This window comes from Octopus bimaculoides, chromosome 15 (genome assembly GCF_046866305.1).
Source record: "Octopus bimaculoides isolate indiv1 chromosome 15, ASM4686630v1, whole genome shotgun sequence".
NCBI classification, from domain to species: domain Eukaryota; kingdom Metazoa; phylum Mollusca; class Cephalopoda; order Octopoda; family Octopodidae; genus Octopus; species Octopus bimaculoides.
This window is the reverse complement of record NC_142942.1, coordinates 51,903,044-51,929,408: the sequence shown is the minus strand read 5'-3', so window position 1 is coordinate 51,929,408 and position 26,365 is coordinate 51,903,044. Positions and strand designations below refer to the sequence as shown.

At 34.9% G+C, this 26,365-nt stretch overlaps 1 protein-coding gene across 1 annotated transcript; it reads left to right on the top strand.

Annotated features, from left to right (window-relative positions):
• The first annotated feature begins 71 nt into the window (after positions 1–71).
• On the top strand, positions 72–26,365 carry LOC106870786 (alpha/beta hydrolase domain-containing protein 17B). Its single transcript, XM_014916983.3, has 2 exons — positions 72–907; positions 25,919–26,365. Exons 1-2 carry the CDS (start codon positions 261–263, stop codon positions 26,139–26,141), a joined length of 870 nt encoding a protein of 289 aa, XP_014772469.1. The 5' UTR covers positions 72–260; the 3' UTR covers positions 26,142–26,365.

Below are 26,365 nucleotides of genomic sequence, written 5' to 3'. Positions count from 1 at the left end.
ATTAGAAAATACCGGATGTGGATTTTGGTACATCCGCAGTCGAACTCGTTTTCCCGTCGATGGCATGTGACGTCATATTGAATAGTCGTCTTACTTGCTTCCAGTTGAATACGTCTCATGTCTAGGTTATACTTTGTAAATTGAATGTTCTGCATTACGTTGTCGTCTTAAAAGTGGCTGTGTGCCTGCTTAGTCTGTACTCAACAGCCTGGTTTGTTTTTTTTTTTTTCACCATTTGCTTAGGCCCCCAAACCTAAGGTATGAACGGCCTCTCTCTCAGCGAGCTTTGTTGTCTTTTTTGCTGTCCGCCATGTCCCTCCCGTATCGCTGCCAAACTGGCGTTTCTGCCTCCAGAACCGACATATTCTCTCGTATCGGACCAAACAGGCTCACGGTACAGTTTGCATCTCACAGAAAGAGCAGAGTGGCAGTATTCGCAAAAGGAACTGGATTGTATCGAAGTATTCATGACGAGAACTACACGGGGAAACCGAATCTCATGTATGTTTGTTCGCTGTTCACCCAACGCTCGTTTCACTCTGCTTTTCAGCCACGGAAATGCAGTCGATTTAGGACAAATGAGTAGTTTTTATATCGGACTCGGATCTAGAATCAACTGTAATATCTTTAGTTACGATTATTCCGGCTATGGAGCTAGCTCAGGAAAACCTTCGGAGAAAAATCTTTATTCGGATATTGATGCGGCTTTGCAAGCCCTGCGGACTCGTTATGGCATCAGTCCACAAAATGTCATTTTGTACGGACAAAGTATAGGAACGGTTCCTACCGTGGATCTCGCTTCGAGATTTGAAGTTGGAGCTGTTATCCTACATTCGCCTCTTACCTCTGGTGTACGTTTGGCTTTTCCGGATACAAAACGAACTTGGTTTTTTGATGCTTTCCCCAGGTAAGTCAAAGATGATGTTTTCCTGTTTGCTGTTGAAAAATGATTTCTTTGTATTATTAAACCTTACAAGACTACATTTCTTTTCTTTTCTTTACATTTTGTTCTTTTTTCTAAGAATTACAATCGATTAAATCAACCCCCGCTTCAATATCTAACCCCTATTTATTTCATCGATGTAGTCAGAAAGGAATAAAAATTAAAAAAAGATTCTCTCATCCCGGCGGGAATCGAACTCAAACTATGCAGCAACGAACTAATTAGCACCTCTAAACGCTATTTCTTTTCATTTTTTTAACTGTCTTCTCCACCTGCATCGCTCTCAAATAATAATTTGTTTTAATGTTAATTCCATTGCTACGGTTTTGACCCTTTACATTTATTGTCCATCTTATCACATATGTCTATTCGCAAACAGTATACTACCTACTTCCTTCTCTGAATTGCAGGCCAGTAGTTTCGGCATTAAATATATTAACCCCTGGATTATATACACACACACATATATATATACGTGTGTGTGTGTATAACGACTTAAACGTCACGAAACCAACATATATATATATATATATAGAGAGAGAGAGAGAGAGAGAGATATTGTATGTGTGTAACAAGATGGGAGAGGGTTAATTAACTAAGTGTAATAATTTGTTAGTTTATTACACACACACCTACAAATAAAATGCTGCTTCTCTAACATTTTTTTTTTTTTTGACAAAGCGTAAATTAGCATTAGATTGATTTTGTTGATAAATATTTGTTATATAAGTAACACAGAACATGTTAGGATTTTTATTTTCTTAATGCAAATTTTTTATGTTGTTTGATATTGTATATATACTTAAAAAAAAAAAAAAGGAAATTGAATTTTATTTTCATATCGTTTTTTTTTTTCTTTTTTTATCGAAACAGTTTTTATTTTTGTTCTTGTTATCTACATCATATCCGTCGCGCGCGCGCGCTCACACACACACACACACATTCTGACAGTTTAGGGAACTTCTTGAGTATGTAGTCATTTAGGGAGCGACATTTGGCATATAAACAGCGGTGTTGAAACCATATGGCAAACTGATATTAGTTGGTGGGTGCCAACACTAACAACAGACTTGGCTGACTCAGTGCAAATCAACTTTCACACCCACTTGACGACGACAACAGATCAAACAATTCCTTCGATTCGAACCCTCGTCTCCAATGCCTTTTCAAACCAAACACACCACTCTGGATAACTGTGTCTATTAAGAAACTCTTATCTCTTTTTTTCCCCCTCGTGATTCTGCGGGGTTTTTATCTAGAAACGAAGTGTCATATTGCTATTTCAGATTACAAATACGTCCCTCTTGCTGTTTGGCAAAAAGTAATAAGAAAATTTTGAAAATCGTCTAAAGAAGAAAAAAAATTAATATTATTTCCGTGTGAAATGCTACATTGAAATTGTTAAGAGCAAAAGAAATTAGTTTCTAGGTTATTAACACTAAAAATATGCTAAGCTACCACCATATCGCCTCTCTCTCTCTCTCTCCCATAGATTCCATGTGATATAAGATTATTTAATTTAGTGCCGGGTTTTTCTTTATCCTCTTTTAAGTGTCGGATGTGTGTACCATTCCTTTCTCAGCTGTTTGTTAAATAATGAATGATACTGGAAACTCCATACCAATTTCATTGACATTCCTTTTTCACTTTTTTATTGATACATATAAACATATCTACAGAGGGCAAACTTCCACAAGCATAACAATATACAAAGAAATGTTAAATGGTTATGTGATATTTGTTAGGATTTTTTTATTATAAAAGAAGTACAGAAACGTTGAACACTGGGGGTCAGTGTAATCGACTTAACCCCTCCCTTAAAATTACAGACCTTGTGCCAAAATTTGAAACTATTACTATTGTTATTAACCCCAATTCTCCAAAGTAGGTATTGCTTTAGTTTCGAATTCTTATCAACAAAAGCATACGCTTGAGATAAGATAAAAACATTTCTTTTGTATATAGAATGAATTGTCACAGTATGTGTTTATGTCCATTCCGCCTACGACAAATGTCAGACAAATTAGGTAGAAGTAAAAATTAAGCCTTGTACCTAAATTTATGTTCATATTTCTGAAAGGTTCATTGCGAGGCTGTATTCAGTTGTACTAGATTTAATAATAGAATCCTTTCTCGATTTAAATATCTGAAGCAAACAATAAATCTGAAAAATAAGCTGTTATATATATATATATATATATATATAGATCTTTTCCGTCTGAGTCAGAATTTTAAAAAAAACATTATCACTTTATCTCATTTAATAATAAGTAACGATGGTAGATTTCTAAAATAGTTTGTAACTCGGATATTGTGTGAAGCGTGCCAACCAACGTAGTTTTAGCTGTTTAAAATCTCGGATATAAAGATGAATTACTACGAGATATTTATTCTGGAGAATAATTTGAAATATTATTAAACAGTGTAGCAAATTAACTAACAGCATCTGAATTTGAAATATTTTCTCTCAGCCTTTCCCAAAATCTTACATAAATTGCTTCAGTTGTCATTGCAATTTGGGTGTGTTTTCTGAAATGTTACTTCTAAGTAATGTTACATATATATATATATATATATATATATATTAGCTGAACTTTTGACACTGATTTGTTATTAGTATAGATACACACTAATTAAAATGATTTTATGGTGCAGTCTTATTAAATTGATCGTTTTAATATGCGGTATAATTAAATGAATGGTCATTTGAGGTACAACCTTATTTGAAAAGCTACAATTTTATCTCGGTAATAAGCACAAATGATTTGAGCTGAAATTTTCTGAAGTTTCAACTCGCTTTCATTGGAGTAAGTTTATATATGTGTATGTATGTGAGGACCAGTTTTGTGTGCAACTGAAAGTTTACATACGAGAAAAGTTGTCAGTTAAACTTTAAGCGGGTGATAATTATAATTAATTTGTCACAGATTTTTTTTTTTTTATGTCGATACATCATTATCTGTTATTTGTCCCGGATGCATGACCTCTAATTAACGCTAATGCTTAATTAATTATTTAACTCTTAATGCAAGTTTGTTTTATTAGCCTAACTTGTGTCAGTATTTTTTAATAATTCTTCTATCGATTATATGACACACATTGTCGTTGATCTATGCTTGGATTGTTTTCTCGTTGCCAATACCAAAATACGAAGTACATATATGTGTGTGTGTGTGTGTGAAACTAATGGGGTGGGCCGTTACGTGTAATATTATTTTGTAAGGCGAGTAAAATGTTAGATTTGTCCAATATTTTGCATGTTCTCTTCAATGATCTTTGCTGACATACTTCAATAGGGGTTGTTCTTTTTTTTTCACCCTACACTTGTATTCAATCCTCTAGATATCGCAAATATATTTGCATCCCTGAAACATTCATCAAAATCAATCTCAGCCGAGGATCTATTATGAATGGACTAATTAACTAATTTGTGTGTCCATGTGTTTAGACATGGGTCAACCTTGTTCCAGCAGATACGTGATCAAAAAGCATTCCAGTCGTCACCATCCCGCCTTTTTAGGGGTGTGGCTAAAACAAGTCTTAATTGAAAGAGATTTGGCTGTTATTTCTAGCAAGTCGAAGTATCATGTAGAGACTCTCTCTCGGTGTTGCTTTTAATGTATCTGGAATTATTCGAAGCTCATTCGTTTAATTTTGTTTGGTTTGCAGCTGTTTCAATTTGCTCAGTGGGCTTCACTATTTTAAAACAAGACATCTGAATGTGATCAGAGCAATTCCATTGCGATATTTTCTTTCTGAATCTTAGAATTGATTTCCAAAGAAAAATAGTTGTAGTAATTGGATAAACTGCTGTTAAAAAATATTAATCAATTTGCCACATATCTACGGCTTCATTTTGAATTTTTGAATTTTAAAATGATATTGATTGCGCCGCTTCCTTAATAAACTGTTATAGCATTTGGTACAGAATTTGACAGATTTCCGTTTCAAAATTTCCAATTTCCACCCGTTGGCGTTGATCAATCTTCATCATAGATAAATTTGCTACCCACACCCGTCTTTTATTTCATTTTCAAGCGTACATTTTCTCAACGTTGCTAAGTTTTTGAAGAATGTCAATAGTGTGCTCTTTACGTGAGAACAATATCACAAATTCACTACTGCTTCATTCCCAATACACACATACACACACACACACACACACACACACACACACATATATATATATATATATATATATATATATATATATATATATATATATATATATATAGTATATATGTAGTATTTTTGACTAGTTCTCAATTGTTTTCCTGCTTTTGTCTAACAGCTTATGGCTATGTACATTGCTCTTCATCCTTTATCCTTAGTTATCTCCCTTCCTTTTATCTTTTAGGTCAGCTTTCGATCTAACTTTGTCTTATCCGCCTCTATTCCAGTTTAACCCGAACTTGCAATATTCATTCGTTTAGTTCTCATTCATTTATATGACATGTCAGTATCAATACAGTTTCCTCGACTGCAGTAATCAGACATTTCGTCATGTAATTATTTTCAGCGAATTTTATTGAAATCATCGCAGACAAGTCTTACAGCGATAGGTCTTCATTATAATTTATAAGATTTTTAACAACAACACATCCTTTCGGAGTTAATAAAGATAAAATTGCATTCTCTCCTTGCATTCAGTCTATTTTTCTAGCTGTCATCTACACTCCAATGATCCATTGTTGCAGTCCAATACTTGTACTGCTTATACAATGTGTGTTTGTTGAGATGCCTCTGCATCTGTTGTGCACTAATTGGTTTCATTATTTACATAATGCTTTTCCATATACATTGTACAATGCTACCTCTCTGTATTTTGATAGCAACTTCTATTTTCCCAACATCACTTCCACAATTCTACAGCTTACAATCTGCAACATTTCATCTCCCACTCTTGTTCATTATCTTGTGTATTCAAAACTGCAACATATGGTCTATAAAATGTTTGCTAGTTTTCCTTTTTTTTTTTCTTTTCTTCTTTCATTCTTTTCTTTTTACTTCAGTTCTGATTTTTAATCATATATACATTCTTTCTGCTCCATTTCTCAGTATTACATATTGCATTCAGTGTTTTATTTATTTATTTTTTGTTGCTTTTTTTTTTCAAACTATGCATTTGGCATACCCAAACTGAAATTAAGTTTCATTTATATGTTTCTATGTCATATATATATATATATATATACACACACACACACACACATTTTTCCAAATATTTTCACTGCACTGAAATAGCCTAGATTTAATTTCCATTCACTATAAAACCTCCAGTGATAGCAATTTGCTGTTTTTTCTAATTAACATGGTTTGAGGAGGGAGTATCAATCCAACTTCTATAACTCCATTGTTCATCATCATTATAAACTATTTCTTTGTCTCTGAATTGGCTATAGAACTGGTCATATTCGTGCACATTTTCACTGTATTTGAAGAAGTATTTATAATATGTTGCTGGAAATGTTACTGGGGAATCCACATATTGCAATGGTTTTAGATCTTGAATGCTGGTAACTGTAGTGGCTAGTGATAATTTATTAACTACAGTGAGGAGTACTTCATTAACTATAATAATAGTAAGTGTTTCTTAAGCAACTAACTGCATTATTCTCACTGGTCACGGTGGGCCTATGAATGCCATGGGCACAACACCTTCCTCCAGACCAGACCAATGCAAAAAAAAAATAGTGATGAATGCTTTAATGGACTTATGATCACTGATTGTCTTTAATTAACAGCCGATCACTGAGAGAGAGAGAGAGCATTGAGGTTATTTACATTCCACTTATTTTCCAATGTTTCCTCTCCACCTAAGAAATTCAACACACCAACCTGTCATTTTTCATCTGAGTTTATGCAAAATATCTTTTCGGTCAGTTTTGAATGAACATCTAGTAGTTAATTTTTGTATTAACTAATGTTATTTATGACAACTAGACTTAAATTTAAGTGTGAAAGCTATCAAATACCAAAACTGAAAACATCTGTTCAAAATAAAAATCTAATTGCTGAATCTTGAGTACTAAACAATCTTGTATCAGATTTAGCTTGTTTAGTTTCATATATAAATTTAGGCATTTCATAATGCAGTTTGTATATCTCTTTGAATTTCTTTTTTCTGGGCAAGGATAATTGATAGTATTTTGTATATGAATTAAACAAGTCATTACAAGTTTTAGAATTGTCACATAACTGTTCTTTCGAGTACTGTCATCCATACAAAAACCAAACCTGCTAACTTTGTTTGGAAACCACTTAGCCACATAAGTAGCACTGCATAACTAGTTTGTTCCAGCCTACATTTATCATTGAATACCTATTTTCTCATGTTGATGTGGGTTGGACAGGTATGTTCCCATACAGCTTCTCTATACATGTTGCTTTTCTTCATTTGAGACGCACAATAGAAAAAGTCTCCAATGTTTGTTGTTATGATTTTCGGCATGGTTCTTGCAGAGAGATGTCCTTTCTATTGCCAGCCACTTTAAGGCATGGACTGGGTATATTTCATTATGTGGTCAGCACTTTGTTATTCCAACAGAGCCTTGATCTCAGGTGTTTCAAGTTCATCCACTAATAACCACCTACACTTATCAGTGACATCCTAAAAAAAACTGTTTTGAAATGGCCTACTTTTTAGATCTGATTCAGTCAAGCACAAAACCTAAATACATATCACAATAAGGAAACTGAATCCGTATTATATGCTTCAACATAAGACTTCAATAATATAAAAGCAGATGGTAAGCTAGGTGCAACTTCCTTTCCATGCACACAGATAACCACTATTGCATGGCTATACCGAAGTAGAATATATCTGATAGTTAGTTACTCCCGGATCTGAAATACATCTAGCCAAAGATACACATTCAACAATTACTTTCCACTGTTATTGAATACAACAAATTTGCCAAAATTGGTAGGGTATAATTCATATTGGCTGCTATTTCTAAAGATCAAGTGTCTGCATAGAAGGTCACTCATATTCCCGCTCTCTTTCTCTCTCTCTCTCTATCTCTCTCTCTCTCTCTCCTTGGTATGGAGGAAGGGGCTTGATTTAGAGGCCTTTCAAGACCAGTGTATTCAATGTGGTAGATGTTCTTAAACAACTGCTAATTGATAAGAGAAACATATGCAAAGAGAGAATTTTAGAGGGTTGATGTCTTGAAAGGATTTTTAAAAAAAGCGGGGTTAGTGCAGAACTTTGGTTGGGTAGAAAATGTAGGGAGCAGACACAAGTGAGTTGTGTGGAACTAGCAAAACCAACCAGTTTTGAAGTACAAAGGTCACTATAGAATCACTTGAAAAGGCAGTAAGGAAACCGCATATCTTTGGGCCAAAAGTTGGTGAACAACTCCTCACCAGTGAATCTAGTGACATTATTTTAGATGCGGTTTTGGATGTGTGTACAGCAATAGGAGCATTATCTTGGATATAAAAACTGTATTCCATTGCGTCTCATTTGGATTCTGTAGAGATGTAGCAACCATTCAGAGTTGAAGTGCATTCTGACCCTGAAGAGAAAGGCCGGTTTTGGGATTGTTGATTTGTTATATTGTAGGGGTGTGAGTGTCCAGAAAGATTGTCAGTGATTGTGAGGTCTAGCTTTTATAGCATCTATGAAACTTTGAGTTGTATATTGTCCGTATATGTGCAAGTGTTTCTCAATGTGGATGGTGATTGTGGCTGTATGCTGGTAGAGACAAGATCATAATAAAACTGTAGTACCTGGTGGAAATTGATAGAGGATGCGGAAGTAAATATATGTGCAAAAATAACAGGGAAATATGCAAATTATATTTATCACTCCCAAAATACTGTGCTGGTATGATTCACTGCAGAAGTTCATGAAGAACAACATTTCTTGTGTAAACATGAGGCAGATAGTCATTTCATGGTGTAGATTACAGATACTGCAGTAGACTACATGCTAAAGTAGCATCAAAATTTCTTATGGTTGTTGTGATGCCAGGCAAACCATCTGAATTTATGAACATTAAAATATTATGAGACAATGAGGATAGAATGAACTTTTGAATCCAAAAAATAAGCAGATCAACTCCAGCAAGTAAGTGGGGACCTTTTGAAAATTTACTAAGATTTTTATGGTCTTAATGGAAAAAAATATCAAATCAAATGCAAGTTCTGCAGTGTGGCTGCAAATCACCTCAAAAGAACTGTTTGGGTTACAATAATGATGAAGAAATCTCTTATAAATGTTGCAATGCACGGCAAATCATCAAACTTTATGACTACTAAAACATTAGTGAAGCATTAAGCAGAATGAACTTCCAAATACAAAAGACAAACAGAACAACTAAATAGAGACGTTGTTAGAGTAAATTAAGTTGAAATGCTGTTGGATAATTTAGAAAGCTTCAAACTGTTTCATTAAGCATTATGAGACAACAAGAAATAAACAGAACAACTCCAGCTTGTGTCAAATGATTTAGAAGGTGTAAATTTTATAAAGTGGAATAAATTCAACAGCTTCAAATGCTAAAGTGTTACTCAGAAAATAAAGTATATATACAAAAACATGTAGCCTATTATGTATATATTGATGGTAGCTGAAGGCCATTTGTGACAGGAGCTAAAAATGCTGAAAGTACAATTACTCTCTTATACCTTCTGACTTAGCAATAAAAGTTAACCATATCACCATATATCTTCAATTCAAGACTACAGATGAAAAACAGTCTATTCTTGACAAAATTCAACAAAGATTTCATCCAGTTTAGAAATTTGTCAATGATGGAAACCCCAGAGATAACAATGAAACTACTTCACTATTTGACAAACGGCGTTGTTAGGTGGCTGCCCACCTTCGGACCAACCTATGATCAATAAGGAAGAATGGCTACTACAGAAAACGTGCTTTGGCGCAATTGTTCCGGTTTTTGCTCTGTGCTAAATAATTATCCCAGCTGAATTGTAATCACCAGATCGCAATGACAGTTTACATGATGTCCCCACTGAAGAGTTAAAACCTAATCTAAATATTCTGGACCTATGGAACAACCCTAGCAAAATGATATAATGGTTTCAGCTTGGATTGGCATGATTCCATAGGAGAATGCTTTCAAAGTCTCTGTTCATAGATGTTTATATGTTGCATGTAAATGGCATTTGTTTGCAGGAGGCACCAAAAGTTGATAGTGTTAGTCAGTGACAGAGAGAGAGAGAGCTCCATTAACACATGCTGCATGTTTACAGGAAGCTTTTGATCCAAGGCAAGCAGTTAAGTGTAGAAGTTTCACAGCCAGGTATGGTTGAATCCTTGGATTCCTGTTTGTAGCTTTGTTTGTTGTCACTGGCTTCATCATCAAAATCTTGTGCTTGCTTGGCATCAGTCACAGAGGGAACAAGATAGGAGATCATGTTCCAGTCAGTTGGGCAACCTCCCAAGGCTTTACCTACAGCTCAAGGCTTTTGTAATATCTGGTAGTGACGTCTGCTGGAAAACCTTTTCAACTTGTATTCATACAATGCATAAGAAAATGCTGTGGATGGTGACTTGTTGCAAGAATGTGATATCCACTAAATTCAAATCCTTCAAACAGTGAACTCTACTAAAGTCACTTGTGAATCAGGAGATGCTATTAAACTGGGTAGTATGTTGAGCTTACCACACAGGAAGGAAATATAGGTCGGAGCATGGTGTAGCATAATCATCAACCCTGAGAGGTTATATTGTTAGAGACTTAGAGCCCAGTCTACTCGAAAAACTTGGTCTGGTTGATTTGTTGCTTTCACTGTGATGTAACTTAAATAAAAAGACTAAACTGTCAGAATCTTTATCCTCCTATTTTTTCTTCTTTCTATGCTGGAGTTAGTAACTATAATATTAGGTTGCTCGATAGTTGTTCAGAAGTTCCTTGAATTTTAACGAAATCATGTGGTACCTATTCTGTTTGCTCAGTTTGCTCAACTGAGAGTAGTTGCCATCTCCACTTCATAGAAAAGGCTTCCAACTGCAAATCTGTCAGGTTTAAAAGTTGTTCAAATCCAAGTCTTCCAAAACTGTATTGGTGTAGAAAACTTGAAATTCTGTTGAATTAGTTCTTTCCAGTTACATGTATGTTAGAATAAAAGAAACTCATACAAGCATACTTGTACCATATTCATTTCACGTTTTCTTTCTCGCTAACTCCACTTTGTCTGCAGTCATTAACTAAGGCTGTTTTACTCTCATTTGCATCACTGGTATTCATTGCATACATAGAGCATGACAATTTAAAAAAATTTTTTTCTCCTTCATAAGAAATACCAAATTTATCTCAGCTTGTTTAATCTCAAATTCAACAGATAAAATTCATTTTATTTCTGGCTTAACATTTCTTGAACTTCCTCGTCAACCCACCCCCTACCCCATGTATCAAGTTCAGACACAACATCACACGTGTGACAAACTACATTAACTGATTTTTAAAGTGAATCAAACATATGTGTAGTCTGTGTAACATGTAGACAGCAATTTCCCTATATCTCTGAGTGGTTTGATCATTAACCCTACACTGGTTAGTCGCTGTCAGTTTTGTTGTAACCGTAAGTTATTGTAATTTCTGTGTTAATTCCCTGCCACCCTAATTGAAATGTAACTATACCACATGCGCATTCATTGTTCACCTGCCTTACAAAAATGTCCCTACTTATTTTCGAGGATGGTTTTAGTTCTGAGCCACAGTTGATTCTCAACGAAGCACAAATATACCCCAACACTGGAAGGTTGTTCTCATATCTGATTTAGTGCACCATCAGTTATTGGCACCTTAGATTACTTATATCAGAAAACCATATGCTTTTCATGGTTACTGTAAACTTTGTCTTGTACTTATTGTCATGCTGTGTTCTTTTCTGTTGCTACTTAAACACGTTCATTTTCACAACTTGCATTCAAAGCTTCCATTCAAACCTATCATTACATGCACTTCTTTATTTCTTTCTTCTCTTTCTTTGTTTCTCTTTGACAGCCACCACCATATTAAACTTGCTCATTCCCTGTACATTTCTTCATTATGCCATACTCAACCTTTTCAGATTTCACCTTAACTATGTTTTACAAACACCCTAATCTATAACACCTCATACACCCACGCATACAGAATAAACTAACATTAACAATGTTCACCTTCCTAAGACAATAAAAACTAATCCTGCACTTTTTCTTGTTGAGGTGTTGATCATTCAACCACTGACTACCAATTTGCTATCAGCCAGTTCCTTTAATGGATTTTACATTGAGAACACTGGAACCATTGTGTCCAGAAGCTGAAGCAGACCATTTATATTACATTTCAATCAGCTATCTTCCAAAAATGATTGGTTTCTTTCAATAAGAACAGTATAGGAAGCTATTAAGATAGCTTCTTGTAGCTTATGTATTTGAACAAGTGTATGGTATGTTTATATAAGTATGTGTGTATGTATATATGAGAAAGATCTTGTAGTTGTTCATAAGAATATGGCTCAAACACTTGGAATAAAAAGAATCTAAAGTATGCAATCTTGAGTGTCCTCATTTAATATCTGCTTTACATCCTGGCTCGAGATGGCTGGTGTGACCAGTTTCTATGGTTGGATGCCTTTCCTAACACCAACCAGTTTACAATGTGTACTGGGTGCTTTCTTTGTACCACCAACACTGGTAGGGTCACCAACGAACATGCATTTGTTAATCATCTCAGCATTGTTTTGGCTCTTTTTGAATTACTTGCACTGCAACTTGGAGGGTTCATCTCTTTTCTGTTTGTTCCTTATATATTTCAATGTAGATCAAATCATTAGTTTTATATCTATTTTGATTTAAAGATATTTGCTGTGCCCTAGTTCTCCACATGTCCCAACCGTGTCATTTCTTCTGTAAATAATATCTTGTGTTCTCAGTTCTGACCTGGCTACTTATGTTTTCTCAACTCTTCTATTGTCTCCCTCTGTTCAAATGGATTTTATATTGTTTTTCACGACACATTCTGTGAGACTTTGGCCAAGTTTGATGATGTATTGTTATAACTTCTCAAAACTACATAAATGTTTTTCCCCCTCAGTAAGTCGATCAATAATGAAAGGAAGTGTAGGTTCAAAAATGTGACCTTTGACTCAGAACCATTTCAGATTGTTGAAGATTCCAGCCTAAAAAGCAAAGACTCTGATATAGCTAATTCTAGCTGTCAACTTTAGCTAAGTTTCTGGGAAAATTTTACATGGACTGTCTATGCTACCCATATTAAAATAAACTCTCTATAAACAGGTAGACAACTGTATACTTCATCTGAATCCAAAAATAGCAATGTACCTGAATGAAGGGTAGGTGTTAGATTACTGACTTGCTTGGTCAGCATGTGATAGTGTTCGATACCAACTGGGAAAATGTATTCTTTTTTTTTTTTCTCTCTCAAGTTGTATTGTTTACAAAAGTGTTACATAGATGCCTCCCACCCACACCTTGTGTGGGACTGGGTATGCACAGAAGAATAACTTCTTTCTCAGTATCCCTCAGTTAGATACACTTCTTCCCTTGGTACCTTTGTTGATCAGTTCACATGGTTGTACTCTCTCTCCCTATATATATATATATATATATATATATATATATATATATATATATATATATATACATATATATATAATGCATATTGACACTTAGCTACTCTGATATCTCTGGTTTAAAAAAAGGCAAGAAACACATTGCACAACTAGAGGACATTACTTGACTCATTCTATCCCAGTTGTCGCATATTTCACTACATTACTATTCAGCAACGCATTCCTTACTCAGCATATAGTTCGCATTCCGTATGAATACACCGATATACATTATACAGTTGCAGGTCTTTATAGGCTAATTTGTTTCAGTGCATTTACGCACACCATTATATTCTAGAAAAGTATCCATGAAAATCTTTTCACATTTCTTGGTGTTCTTTAAAATAGCGATAATGGGAGAATGTTGAAGTATTTCAAGAAATTTATTCAAAAAACCTAAAGCTTAATACAGGACAGCAATGAAATACTGATTCTTTCCCAATTCGTGCCAACCTCTTTCAGAAGTATTTTCTATTCGTGTTTTTAAGAATTGCTCATTTCACCTTAGTTTGTGGAAGTTCTTTTTATTCAAAATGTATGTGATTTTATTAAATACATGAGTCAGAAGGTCAAAAGTTCAAAACCCCATTGTCTTCAGAGGACAAAAACGAAAACCTGTTCAATACATTGTTCAGAAATGCATGATGAAAATAATTTAGTAGTTGTCCAAAATCACACAGCTTTGGTATCTGATTAGTGCAGCTGGACATAACCGCTAAGAATTGCTAGCATGATGATGGTGGTGGTGGGTGTAACGTTACTGAAAACTAATGCAGGCTTAAGATAAATTAAATATATAAAATTACAAATAAACCCAATCTTATGAATGCATTACTTAAATTTACCAAGTTTCACCAATATTCTTTTCAGGTAGAATATTATGTATATGACCATTTTAACCAGTACTACTGGAACTAATGTATGTTTATATATATATATATATATATATATATATATATATATATATGAAGGTGGTGGATAGCAGAATCAGTAGAGCATCAGAAAAAATACCTTGTGTTATTTGGTTGCATCCCTCTATAGTCTGAGTTAAGATTCCACACTTTGCCTTTGATTCGCCTGAGGTCAATACAGTAAGTACCAGTATACCCATACTGGGACCTGAACAGTCTACTAAGCCTTTGAAGACAAGACAGTGCTCCTGTGTTGCTGCAGTCTAGTATCTAAAAACAGTTAGAGATTATCGATGTCTGAAAACTACATTCAGCTAATCAGGGATGTTAGTTCATGCTTAGAAAATTTAGGAATGAATACATTAAAGATTCTGTAATTCATTTTTAAAAGTTCTATATCACTAAAAATGCTTTCTTTGTAGCTTGGAATTTGAATTCACTTTCCTCCTTCAGAATTGATATAAAATAAGTACAAATCAACACTGGGGTCCACAATCGACTACACGCTTGCAAGCAGTGCCCTTGTATTGTCAGTGCAAGGACAGAAACTAGCAAAAGGAAAGGATGTAAGATAGAACAGATAAGCTTCGCTTTTCTAAATACCTTATCATTGTTTGGAGATCATTCTTAAGATAATGTTGTAAGTGTTGAGAAGTTGTTGAATTGCCTTGGTTTAGATATGTTTACAAAGCGACATAGTATGGAACTTGTTCATTGAATGTTCAACATCAACTCCTGAATCAATATAATGGATAGGTCAGAACCTTATTTGGGTCAGTGCTATACATTGTTCTTCTGTGACCATGGTTATTTACCTAGGATATAGTCTCTGTGTAGACTGCATTCTAGTTTGATGTCCAGACTGTTCAAGTTTGTCTTGCGGATTAAGTGGTGGCCTCTGTGGAAACTTGTGATGGGAGTTACTGCAAAACAATCTGAGTGTTATGTTGGGACTTGGAAATTAATGCTTTTATTATATAACTGATATGTTTAAATGACTATCCCCTATCCTCAAAATTTCAATTTTGTGCCTATAAAGAAAAGGATTGTATTCCCCAATATTTACAGAAATAACTTCTCTCCGATCTTTGCTACCTATTTCTATCTCCAAACACTCTTCTATAGCATTTTCTGTAAAACTGTAAAATCTTCATAATACTGTATAATGAACACCATATCTAACTTCCTTTTACTCTGTTTTGCTTTCAGTTGTTCACCCCATTAATTAATTTTTTTTTTTGTTCCTTTATTGGCCTAAAGATGGCTCAAGGTACTTGTAGCAACCATTATTATTTTAAGTATCACATACCATCATATGCCAGTTTGTCAATATCTGTCTCGGGTTACACATTCCATTTCAAATTTGCTGCTACATGTATATGCACGTGTGTTTGTGTGTATATATAAACCCATGAATAGTTGAGGTGCTATCAATGTTAACAATATAGACATGCCAAAGCTGATTGTTATTCCAAGTTAACATTTTATCTGGACTCAGTGTCTTCAGCATAGCACATAAACACAGACAGGATTTATAACCCTCAGAGAGTAGGTAATTTTAGATTCTCCTAAATATATTAAATCAGGATTTCTGTTTTTTAGCTTTATGTATTTAGATTTGAAACTAGGATTACCAAATGTCTTTAACATACTATTTGAGATTACCATCTAAAGGAATTTGCATAACCCGAATGCTTGTAATCATTTCACATTACCAAAACCAGTGTGCATTTTTATGCAACACAATTTTAAATGTGTGTGCATGTGATATTTTGATTGCTTGAACATTACCCAAGAACTAAATCAGTATTCCTATTCACTTCTTCCTTGACTGAAGTACCACCATGGCTGTAAGATTTTGTAATTGTAACTTATGGTCATTAGTCCACTATCTTAACTTTATAGTCATTGTGCCTCAAAAGTGCTATAAACCCAATAGCAAACTCAATATGTCGCCCATCTGCTGGACAACAATGTTATCATTTATTTGCACACATGTATTGATATGGGCAATTGCTTTTACAGACAAATATTATTAAAAGTGCAACTGTTCCCAACTCCTTCAATATTTCTGGACCTCAGAAGTAGTTCTGAGTGGCATATGTTATCTTTTATTGTTATTTTGGCAGTTGTGAATTAATTACCTTATACATATCTACAAATTTGAAATTTATCATTAATAGTAGTGTTTTTGTTGTTTTTCTTCTTTCTTGCTATCAGGACTTGGCTACCTTTGTTACTAAGATGTGATATTTGTCTAAATTTTGTTATTATTTTAGCTTCAATGACTGATCTTTTAGTGGTGAATTTGATTTAAGATAGCTATGTTGTCAACTATAACCCACTCTGAGTTGGCATTCTAATAAAACATTTCCATGTCTGCTTTGTCCTGTATTATGTTGCAATTTTTGCAACATATTTGTAAATTACATCGGTCATCTGAAGTTTGTTCAGTGGTATATTGCTGGTTCTGTATTGAATTCTCTATAGTTCTAATAGATTAGTTTTAACTTGTCTGTATATGCATCTTTGATTGTTATTCCATTAATTTCTTTCGGTTTTGATGTATATATTGGAGGAGATTGTTGGGGCTTTTCTCAGTTGTGCGTTTCACGACTGATAATGTGTATTTCTGTGAGCATTCACCTTTCTCTGTTGTATGTATGGATATTAAGGTTTTTAGTGTAAACTGATGAAATAATTTTGTTTTTTAGTCACCTGAATTTTTAATCTGGTGACCTGGAGCTATAAGAGAAGACACTTGCCCAAGGTACTATGCAGTGGATCTGAACCCAAGACCATGTGCTTGGGAAGCAAACTTTTTAACCATATAGCCTTGCATATATATATATATACATGTGTGTGTGAGTATATATACACACACACACACATATATATTAAATTCAAATTACGACAAACGTAAATAAACAAACGAAGTTTGCATTTAGAAGCGTTGAGATGTCTTTTAGAAAGTTAAAGAAGTGATTTTAAATTCTCAATCGCAGAATAATGCTAATAATATAGCCTGAACAGGATAAACTACCCCTATTTTGCAGAGAAAAGTGTAGGTGGCTAGCTGTGGACATATATATATATAGTTCATGGATGGAACCTGTGGAAGAGGGAGACCCGGAAGACATGGAATGAGGTGGTGAAGCATGACCTTCAAACATTAGGCCTCACAGAGGCAATGACATGAGACCAAGACCTTTGGAGATATGCTGTGATTGAGAAGACACGGCAAGTAAAGTGAGATCATAGCCATGGCTGATACCAGTGTCGCATAACCAGGCCATTTAAAAGTACCCTTGAATCATCAGGCAATATGCTGTGCTTGAGGAGACCTGTTGAGTCAAGTCAAATTGAATTGTAGCCAATGACCCAGCAAGTAAAGTGCATAATCAGCCCATTTAAAAGTACCCTTGAATTGTCGGGTGATATACTGCGCTTGAGAAGACCTATTGAGTCAAGTAAAATCAATCAAATCAAAATGAAAATTGTAGTTGTAGCTGATGCAGTGCTGCTTGACTGGCTCCCCGTGCCGGTGGCACATATAAAAAAACACCATCTGAACGTGTCCGAAACCAGTCCCTGCCGACTGCCTCCTATGCCGATGGCAAATAAAAAGCACCATGGTCGATGCCAGTACTGTTTGACTGGCTCCTGTGCCAGTAGCACATTAAAGGCACCTACTACACTCTCAGAGTAGTTGGCATTAGGAAGTGCATCCTGCAGTAGAAACCTTGCCGGATTAGACTGGAGCCTGGTGCAGCCTACTGACTTGCCAGTCCCCATTCAAACCATCCAACCCATGCCTGCATGGAAAACAGACACTAAACAATGATGATGATTATATATATATATATATATATATATATATATATATATATATATGACTGGATGCCATCAAATCAAGCCATAAGGCTTTGGTCAGCCCAAGGTGTCATATAGTGGGACTGAAACCAAAACCATGTGGTTGTGAAGCAAACTACTTACCACACAACCAGCAACGTCTGCACCTGCCATTTTTCATATTTGATTTCATTGATACATGTTCTTGTTTTGGCTATCATTGACCAAGGTCAAGACACTAAAAGCGGTGCTAGTGCATGACTTTCAATGGGATATCATGATGCAAAAATATTGTTGAAAAGGGATATTCTGAATATAGCTGCATTGCAGGTCTTCAAGATATAGCATTGCCATTTCACATAATTTCTTCAGACATATTTATATTATATATATGTATCTGAAATCCATTCAAAATTGTTTTCTTGTTTGATTTTATTGCCTATTCTAAATGTTTTTGCTTATGGCAATGAATCTGATTATATTTTGTGTTTGAGTATCTGGGAACAAGAAAATCAATTGTCTTTCTCATTCTCTATTCATATTTAATCCTTCTGCACATTCTGCATATTTATATATTATAAATCTATTATACATGTGTGCTTCCAGGTTTGTGCCTGTCAGTCTGGAAATTTGTCTATTTAACATTTGTGAGCCAGCTACTGTTGAAAGATGGAGAGAAAAAAAAGGACAGAAGATATTTTGTTGATCTCTTTGGTCTTCTCTTTGTGACTTAAGTCTGTTGATATTACTTTTATGATATAGTTGTGATTTTACTTACGATGTGGAGAAGCCATAGTTATCTCTACTCAGAACAGATTTCATTAAGCAAACACATTATAACTGTCTTATCAGAAAACAAAATATTATTTAATCATTTTCAACAGGATTGTATTACAATTGTGGGACAATCACCTAGCCAATAAAGCACATGCACTTTTTCCCATTATTAGTCAACTATTTAACCAGTTAACAAATTGATTAACCAGTTGCTCAATCAGTCAGTTTGTTTGTCAGAATCCTTTCATTGCCAAATTTTTTAATCAAGCAGTCAGTTCATTGGTTAATTAGTTTATCTGATTTTAGCTGAATTAAAGTAAACAATGGAATAGAGCCAGTGCATGTGGCTTTATTTGCAAAATGACCTTCCCAAGACACAACATCTGTTTCAGCACATGATTTCATGACAATCCATGCCTCTAATATGTAAATAACAAGTTTACTATATTTCTTTCTACCAAACAACAGTCTTCAGAATAACTCCTGTGATAGCCATTTTTTAGTTAGAGACTTTGTTTTTCATCTCAGTTTCACCAAGATTTTATTTTGCACTCTGATAGTTTCATTTTGAAATCAGAAAGTTCAGTAAACTCATTTTTTAATTATTATTTTCTAAAAAGAAAACAAAAATTCACATTCTCTGATAATCTTATAAAATATTCTGTATGATTGAGTCAACTGGTTTCACATAAATGTGCTTTGTCACCTCGCCATGTTTTCAAAATGATTTTAAAAACTTACCTTTCTGTTAATCATGTCTTTCATCATCATCATTTAACATCCGTTTTCCATGCTGGCATGGGTTGGATGGTTTGACTGAGGTCTGGAAAGCCACTGGCTGCACCAGGTTCCAATCTGATCTGGCAATGTTTCTACAGCTGGATGCCCTTTCTAATGCCAACCACTCCAAGAGTTTAGTGCATGCTTTTTACATGCCACTGGCACAGGAGCCAGTCAGGCGGCCCTGGCATCGGTGACATTCGGATAGTGCTTTTTACATGCCACTGGCATGGGAGCCAGTCAGGCAACACTGACATCGACCATGTTCAGATGGTGCTTTTTACATGCCACTGGCAAGGGAGCCAGTCAGGGAGCACTGGCCACAGCTACAATTTTGGTTTTACTTGACTCAACAGGTTTTCTCAAGCATATCATATCGCCCGATGCATCAAGGGTACTTTTAGGCTGGACATGCAACACTGGCATCAGCCATGGCTGCGATCTCACTTTACTTGCTGGGTCTTCTCAATCAGAGCATATCTCCAAAGGTCTTGGTCTCTTGTCATTGCCCCTGTGAGGCCCAACGTTCAAAGGTCATACTTCACCACCTCATCCCATGTCTTCCTGGGTTTACCTCTTCCACAGGTTCCTTCCACTGTTAGGGTATAGCACTTCCTCACTCAGCTGTCCTCATCCAGACATAACACATGACCATATTTTACATCATTGAATTTATGGCTTTCTAAAAATTGAAACACCGCAATTATATTTACGTTTCTGTAGTATAGAGGTAGACAGTTTAAGAAACCTCATTGATTTTTGTGGCATGATCTCGTTAAATCAAATTTTGTTTAATTGTTTTCAATAATTTTTTCTTTAAAATATATATCATATAAAGTTTTTTTTTTTTTTTTCTTTTTAGTTCTTCAGTAACTTAGCTCAACTACTTGTCTACAGTAGTCTGGAAATACTGTAGACTGGAAATATAAGTTCAAATTTATTTGGTACTATCATATATCTCTAGTGATTCATTAGTGCTATTTTTCCATTAATGATTTCAGACTGACACTAATCGCAGACATTTGTTAGAAATAACTGCATCATTACTCGATATGTTCATAATTTGTTATCTCCTTTTAGCAATAATTAAAGCAAATCTCTGAATGTTATTAATAATTATTGATAGAACTGGATGGCAAATTTTAAATAAGTAAATTCATAACAAAGTGAAGCCATTTGAGAAATGAATGAGTATGACAAATTTGTTTCCTTTCTTCAAATGTTAGGCTTTGTTCTTAAGTAATCAGTATGACTTAAATTTGGGCTTGATTAAAACGAGTTTTAATTTTGCTTCTGTTTCTTCTCTGAGAAGCACAATATAAATTAGCTTCTTTCATTTCTATCACTAAGATTAATTTAGGCTGGGACAAAATAAGTAAAAACATTTAAAGAATAGTCACCGAGATTAATTTTTGATAAGTATAAAGTCTTGCTTGTTTTATAAACGTAACTAATGCTGCCTTATTTTAATGCAATATGAATTTTAACATGCATTTAAGATCAGTCAGATCCGTAGATCATAAGAAGCACTTCAAGTATCTTAACTAATTCGTATCAGCATGAAGAAAGTAAACCATAAACTCAAGAACAGTATGTGTTCTATTTTTAGTATTCTGTATTTGATTTCTGAGAAAATTTCAGATTTGGGGAGATTCACTTGAAATGTGAAACAAGTTTTTGCAGACAGATAACCTACTTAATGCAAACCATTGAAGCATACATGGTCTTTATTTTCAGTGAGAATAAAATGAACAGGGCTAATATACGTTGAGCAAATGCAAAGCTGTGGCAGTAAAACTGAACCAAATTCAAAACTCTTACCTGAAAACTGATACTTGAAACTTTAATTTGAAAGTGATAGCTATGTGTTTGGGGTATTGGACTACTTGACCAAAGGTCTTAAATTTCTAATACTAAATAACATTGCATTCCCGAAACTGTGACCTAGTAACTATTAATCATTTTTACAGAATGACCAGTTCTGAGGTAGAGATAAGGTTACAATCTACTGACCAGTTCTGAGGTAGAGATAAGGTTACAATCCACTGACCAGTTCTGTGGTAGAGATAAGGTCACAATCCACTGACCAGTTCTGTGGTAGAGGTAAGGTCACAATCCACTGACCAGTTCTGAGGTAGAGATAAGGTCACAATCCACTGACCAGTTCTGAGATAGAGATAAGGTTACAACCAGGCAGTGACACAGTTGAGTAAATCAAACTATGAGATAAGGATTGTAAAGAGGAGTGAGGAGGTTAAGTAACATTATTAAAAGTAATATTAATCTCCATGAGTATTTTCACATCATTCAGTTGTTTGTAATTTGTACCAATTAAGTTATTGTTTTCAGCCTTGATCAAGTCAAACCTACAATGAAAACATTCAAGCTTCTCTCTGTCTCTCTTAAACAGTGTATCTGTGTGTCTGGACTACATTATTCAATGTACCATTTTTTAAAGTTGGTAGACAGGGTTTGTGAAAAGTTTGGCTGCTATTTCTGGCAGCTCATGCAGCAGTTTTCTGCTTGGCTCATGCTCACCAAGTAGTTTAATACTATGAACTGCTTAAGTCATAAATTGTAATCCTGTAATAAACGTAGAGCAAAAAGCATATTACTTTACATGTCTCTCATACCTATGAAAAGAAAACAAGGCTATTTCGCATGGCTCTTCTTTCATTATGTGGATAAACAGTGTATTTAGGACATTACTTGAATTAAGGGCGCAGTGTTCATATGCATCATGTCCAATATAATGCATCTCTAATCTTCTGTCTCCTTCATAAAAGACATTACCTTTCCAGCATTTTTTCACTTTTATAGTCTTTGAATTGTTTCCTCTTGTACAACTCAAGAGCTGAGTTGATAACCAGTCTAATTAACAACAGCCTTGAGACAGCTACACGTAATATTTAACATTCAATGATAAAATTTGTAAAAACTATTCAATATAGGAGTGACTCTCACTACCACATCACATGCAGCTTCCTGTTTCATTTTGAGAGCATAGCAAAAAGTAAACTGAGACTCCAAATATTTTACTTTTGGGTGCCCACTTACACTTTGCAGGATCCAAAAACACTGCATTCTATATTTGCATTTCAGTTATACTTCTTTAGCAAGAAAACCAAGCTAGATTTAAGTTTTCTTATTCACAATTGAGTTATGAACTATTAATTAGTAAATAGCATTTTTTCTTCCATTCTTAGTATTCCAAGAGCACAAGTGACCAGTATGGTATGGTCAGCAATAACATTAAGACATAACATTTTGAGTTGTTCTATATTGTACAACATAAACTTAATATATATATAGACGTAAAGTGGTGGGATTTCAAATGGTGTCCTAATTACACTGTTTTAACTACATTCTAGAAAAAGCTTAATGAGAAATAACTTTGGTTTCTTTTCCTTCCTTTTTTTTTTTCTTGTGATTCTTTTATTAATTTGATGAACTGAGTCCATATCAGCCCACAGTTAAAATCTGAGATAAACTAATTGTTATATTGTCGGAGGCATATTTGTCAATTATTTAACACCATGAATAGATTTTTTTTAAATTGTAAACTCTAGCATATATCCTCCCAAAAGCCATACAATTATCTATGGTAAATGATCCTGCTTAAATTGAGTTCAGTCAACAGTCCTCCCATGCACCAGGATTACATCACTCTAGCAGCATTTCTCACGCCAAATCTTCCTGTCTAGCTATGGTTGTTGAACCCTAAGAAAGGAATCAATTGCATTCTCTTATCATCATCATTATTTAGCATCCATAACTCCATGTGGAGCATTGGGCAACATTAAGAGACCTCGTTCTACTTCGAGTTTTGGCAATGGATTGCAGCTGTCCCAGGTGTAGTTGCCTGGTCTACTATACTTCTTTCTTCTTTGGGGTTGTCTATTGGTAGTTTTAATGTTGGAAACCGGTTTCCATAAGGTGTGTCCCAGCCAACCCCATTTTCTCCTCTTGATCTGGCTTTTGATAGGTTGCTAGTTCTAATGCTCCCACAAGACTTTGTGAGTCTATCTTGCCATCTCACCCAAAGGTTGTTCCAGACACATTTGTTTACAAATGTTGGAGTTTATTGTTAGAGAACTTTGTGATTTATCATGTTTCACATGCATATAGCAGAACCATTTTCACATTTGTGTTAAAGATCCTGACTTCTGTATTTGTTGACAGGGTCTGATCTCCAGGTGGGTCTGAGCATTCTGGGGTCAGTTGTACAAGATGAAAATTAATCTCCTCAGTCCTGGAAAACTTGAAAGGGCCATGAGCATTGCCTCCCTTCTTCCTCTGATTACCTTATCTAAAAAATGGTTTGGGATATTTCCTGTATTTTATGAAAATTTAACTGTAGTTTTCATTAGACGGCTTGTAAATTAATAAAAAAAAAGTTATGACTCAAAGGTCACTAACCAGCAACTAGTTTTTCATCACCATGTTATTGTTGTATCAAGCTAAACATGAAACTAAGCAGGGGATGTGTTGGTAATTAGTTTTTGCTGTCTTAAGACTCTCTGGCCATTTTAATCAGCTTCAATTCTTATTATGGTGGGTGAGGGGTTCTTGTATAAATATGATTTTATTATTTCACCAGAATGTTATTGTAACTGTCATTTGTCTTCCTCAATCTATGACCTTATATGGAATATATAGTATCTTTATTTATTTATTTATTAGATAGGGGAGAAAGGTCAGCACTCTTGACCTTTGGACACTGTCTGTCTTTATAGGACCCTGGGTATTTGTGTGTGCCAATTCCACCATTGCATAGATGTTAACCTCAGGTCAATTTTAACTAAACAAATATCTGATGAAAGCCATTCCAGCTGTGATCATCCCATATTCTATTTCAGACAAAGTGGAACCATGTAATATGCATTTTTTAAGACAGTCTGATTTGAGAGAGATTTGCGGTGTTATTTTTAGCAGATTGGGTTACCGTTTAGAGGCTCTTTTACTGTAAATTATTGTGTTACATTTGAGCTTCTAGAAAGTTAGTAATTTGTCAGAGCTGAAGTCTTTTCTGATCTTTTGTTAAGTGGTTAGCGACGTCAGTCCAAATGAAGAAACGACCATGGCAGATCATCGGATGTTGTGAAGAGGGTTTGCACTTGTAGTGATTGTATGGGTTTTAGTTGTGTTGTTGTATAGCAAGTGTATGATAACAGACTTTCCTTCAGAGACAATAGGAACCCAGTGTGCTTTGTTGTGAGCAACTCCTTGGGGGTCTGCAAAGAGCTACTTGTCCCTGTCACTCCTGTCTACCTTCTGGTCTTGTCAAAGTTCTTCTCATAGAAGATCATTGCAGGTTTCTCAAAGGGCTTCAACTTCTTCAACAAGTACTTTGACCAGACTTACTGGTTGCCCCAGCTAGGTTTTGCTGGACCTGAACTGGCCCTTCTTTTGATTGTTGACTCTGTCACTTTGATCTGCTCAGTGATGGTCATCATGATCCCACTGGAGTTGTTATTGCTGATATCCTGAACCTACTTGACAAACTCAGTTCTAACAACACCTCACCATTGAGACTGTTTCTTTCTCTGGGTCACAGAACTCATGTAGGCACATTGAAACTGGTGATCTCCAAATCACTGTGGCTGGGTAACTAGAGCCACAGGTACAGTGTGCTTTTCATTTCTTGTGACAGATTGCAATTTGCCATGTTGATGCTGTCAATATATTTGAAAGAGGAAAGTTAAAACATGACACAAGTCAGCTAAAATTATGTTCACATACACCTCACCTACTCTACAAATATTTGGTTATTTAAAAAACTGGAGAAAACTTTTATTAACATATTTTAAAATGTTGTAAAATATGTGTGTGTGTAGCTCCTATATCAGGATCCAACAAGTCTTCTGGCTTATTGGATCCTGTCTAACCATTTTCAACTCATGGCCAGCATGGATGACGAACTTTAAATAATGATGGTGATGATATTTATCTTAAAATGTACCACTGTATATATTTGTTTTTATGTATTGAAATGTTCTCTAATTTTCAAAGTATTCCATTGTTTTAATCCTCTTTTTCTTTTCTTTTCTTTTTTTCTTTCCAGCATCGACAAAGTTCCAAAGATCTCATCTCCAGTTTTAGTCATCCATGGCACCGATGATGAGGTGATTGATTTCTCACATGGCCTTGCTATATATGAACGCTGTCCGAGAGCAGTGGAACCCTTGTGGGTAGAAGGTGCAGGCCATAACGATGTTGAACTTTATGGACAGTATCTCGAGAGACTGAAACAGTTCATTCATACAGAGCTAGATTATCTATATTAGTGCTGTCTATTAAAAAATCAATGCTAATCTAAATTCTTTTTTTTTTTTTTTTCCTTTTGTTATCAGACAGTTCGTCCTTTGACAAACTGCCTGATTACTAAATATCACTAAATGCAGAATGACAAACAGAAAAAAAAAGAAAAAAAATACTTACTCACCTAAATCTTACAACTTGAGTTGTGAAACTTTTATACACACTGAGAATAAATGTTATGTATGAGTGC

Bases quoted from the DNA above. Each gene is read 5' to 3' on its own strand.
- LOC106870786 (XM_014916983.3), top strand. From the start codon at position 261: ATGAACGGCCTCTCTCTCAGCGAGCTTTGTTGTCTTTTTTGCTGTCCG. The intron at 908-25,918 runs GTAAGTCAAAGA...TTTTCTTTCCAG, and splicing joins TTTTTTGATGCTTTCCCCAG to CATCGACAAAGTTCCAAAGA.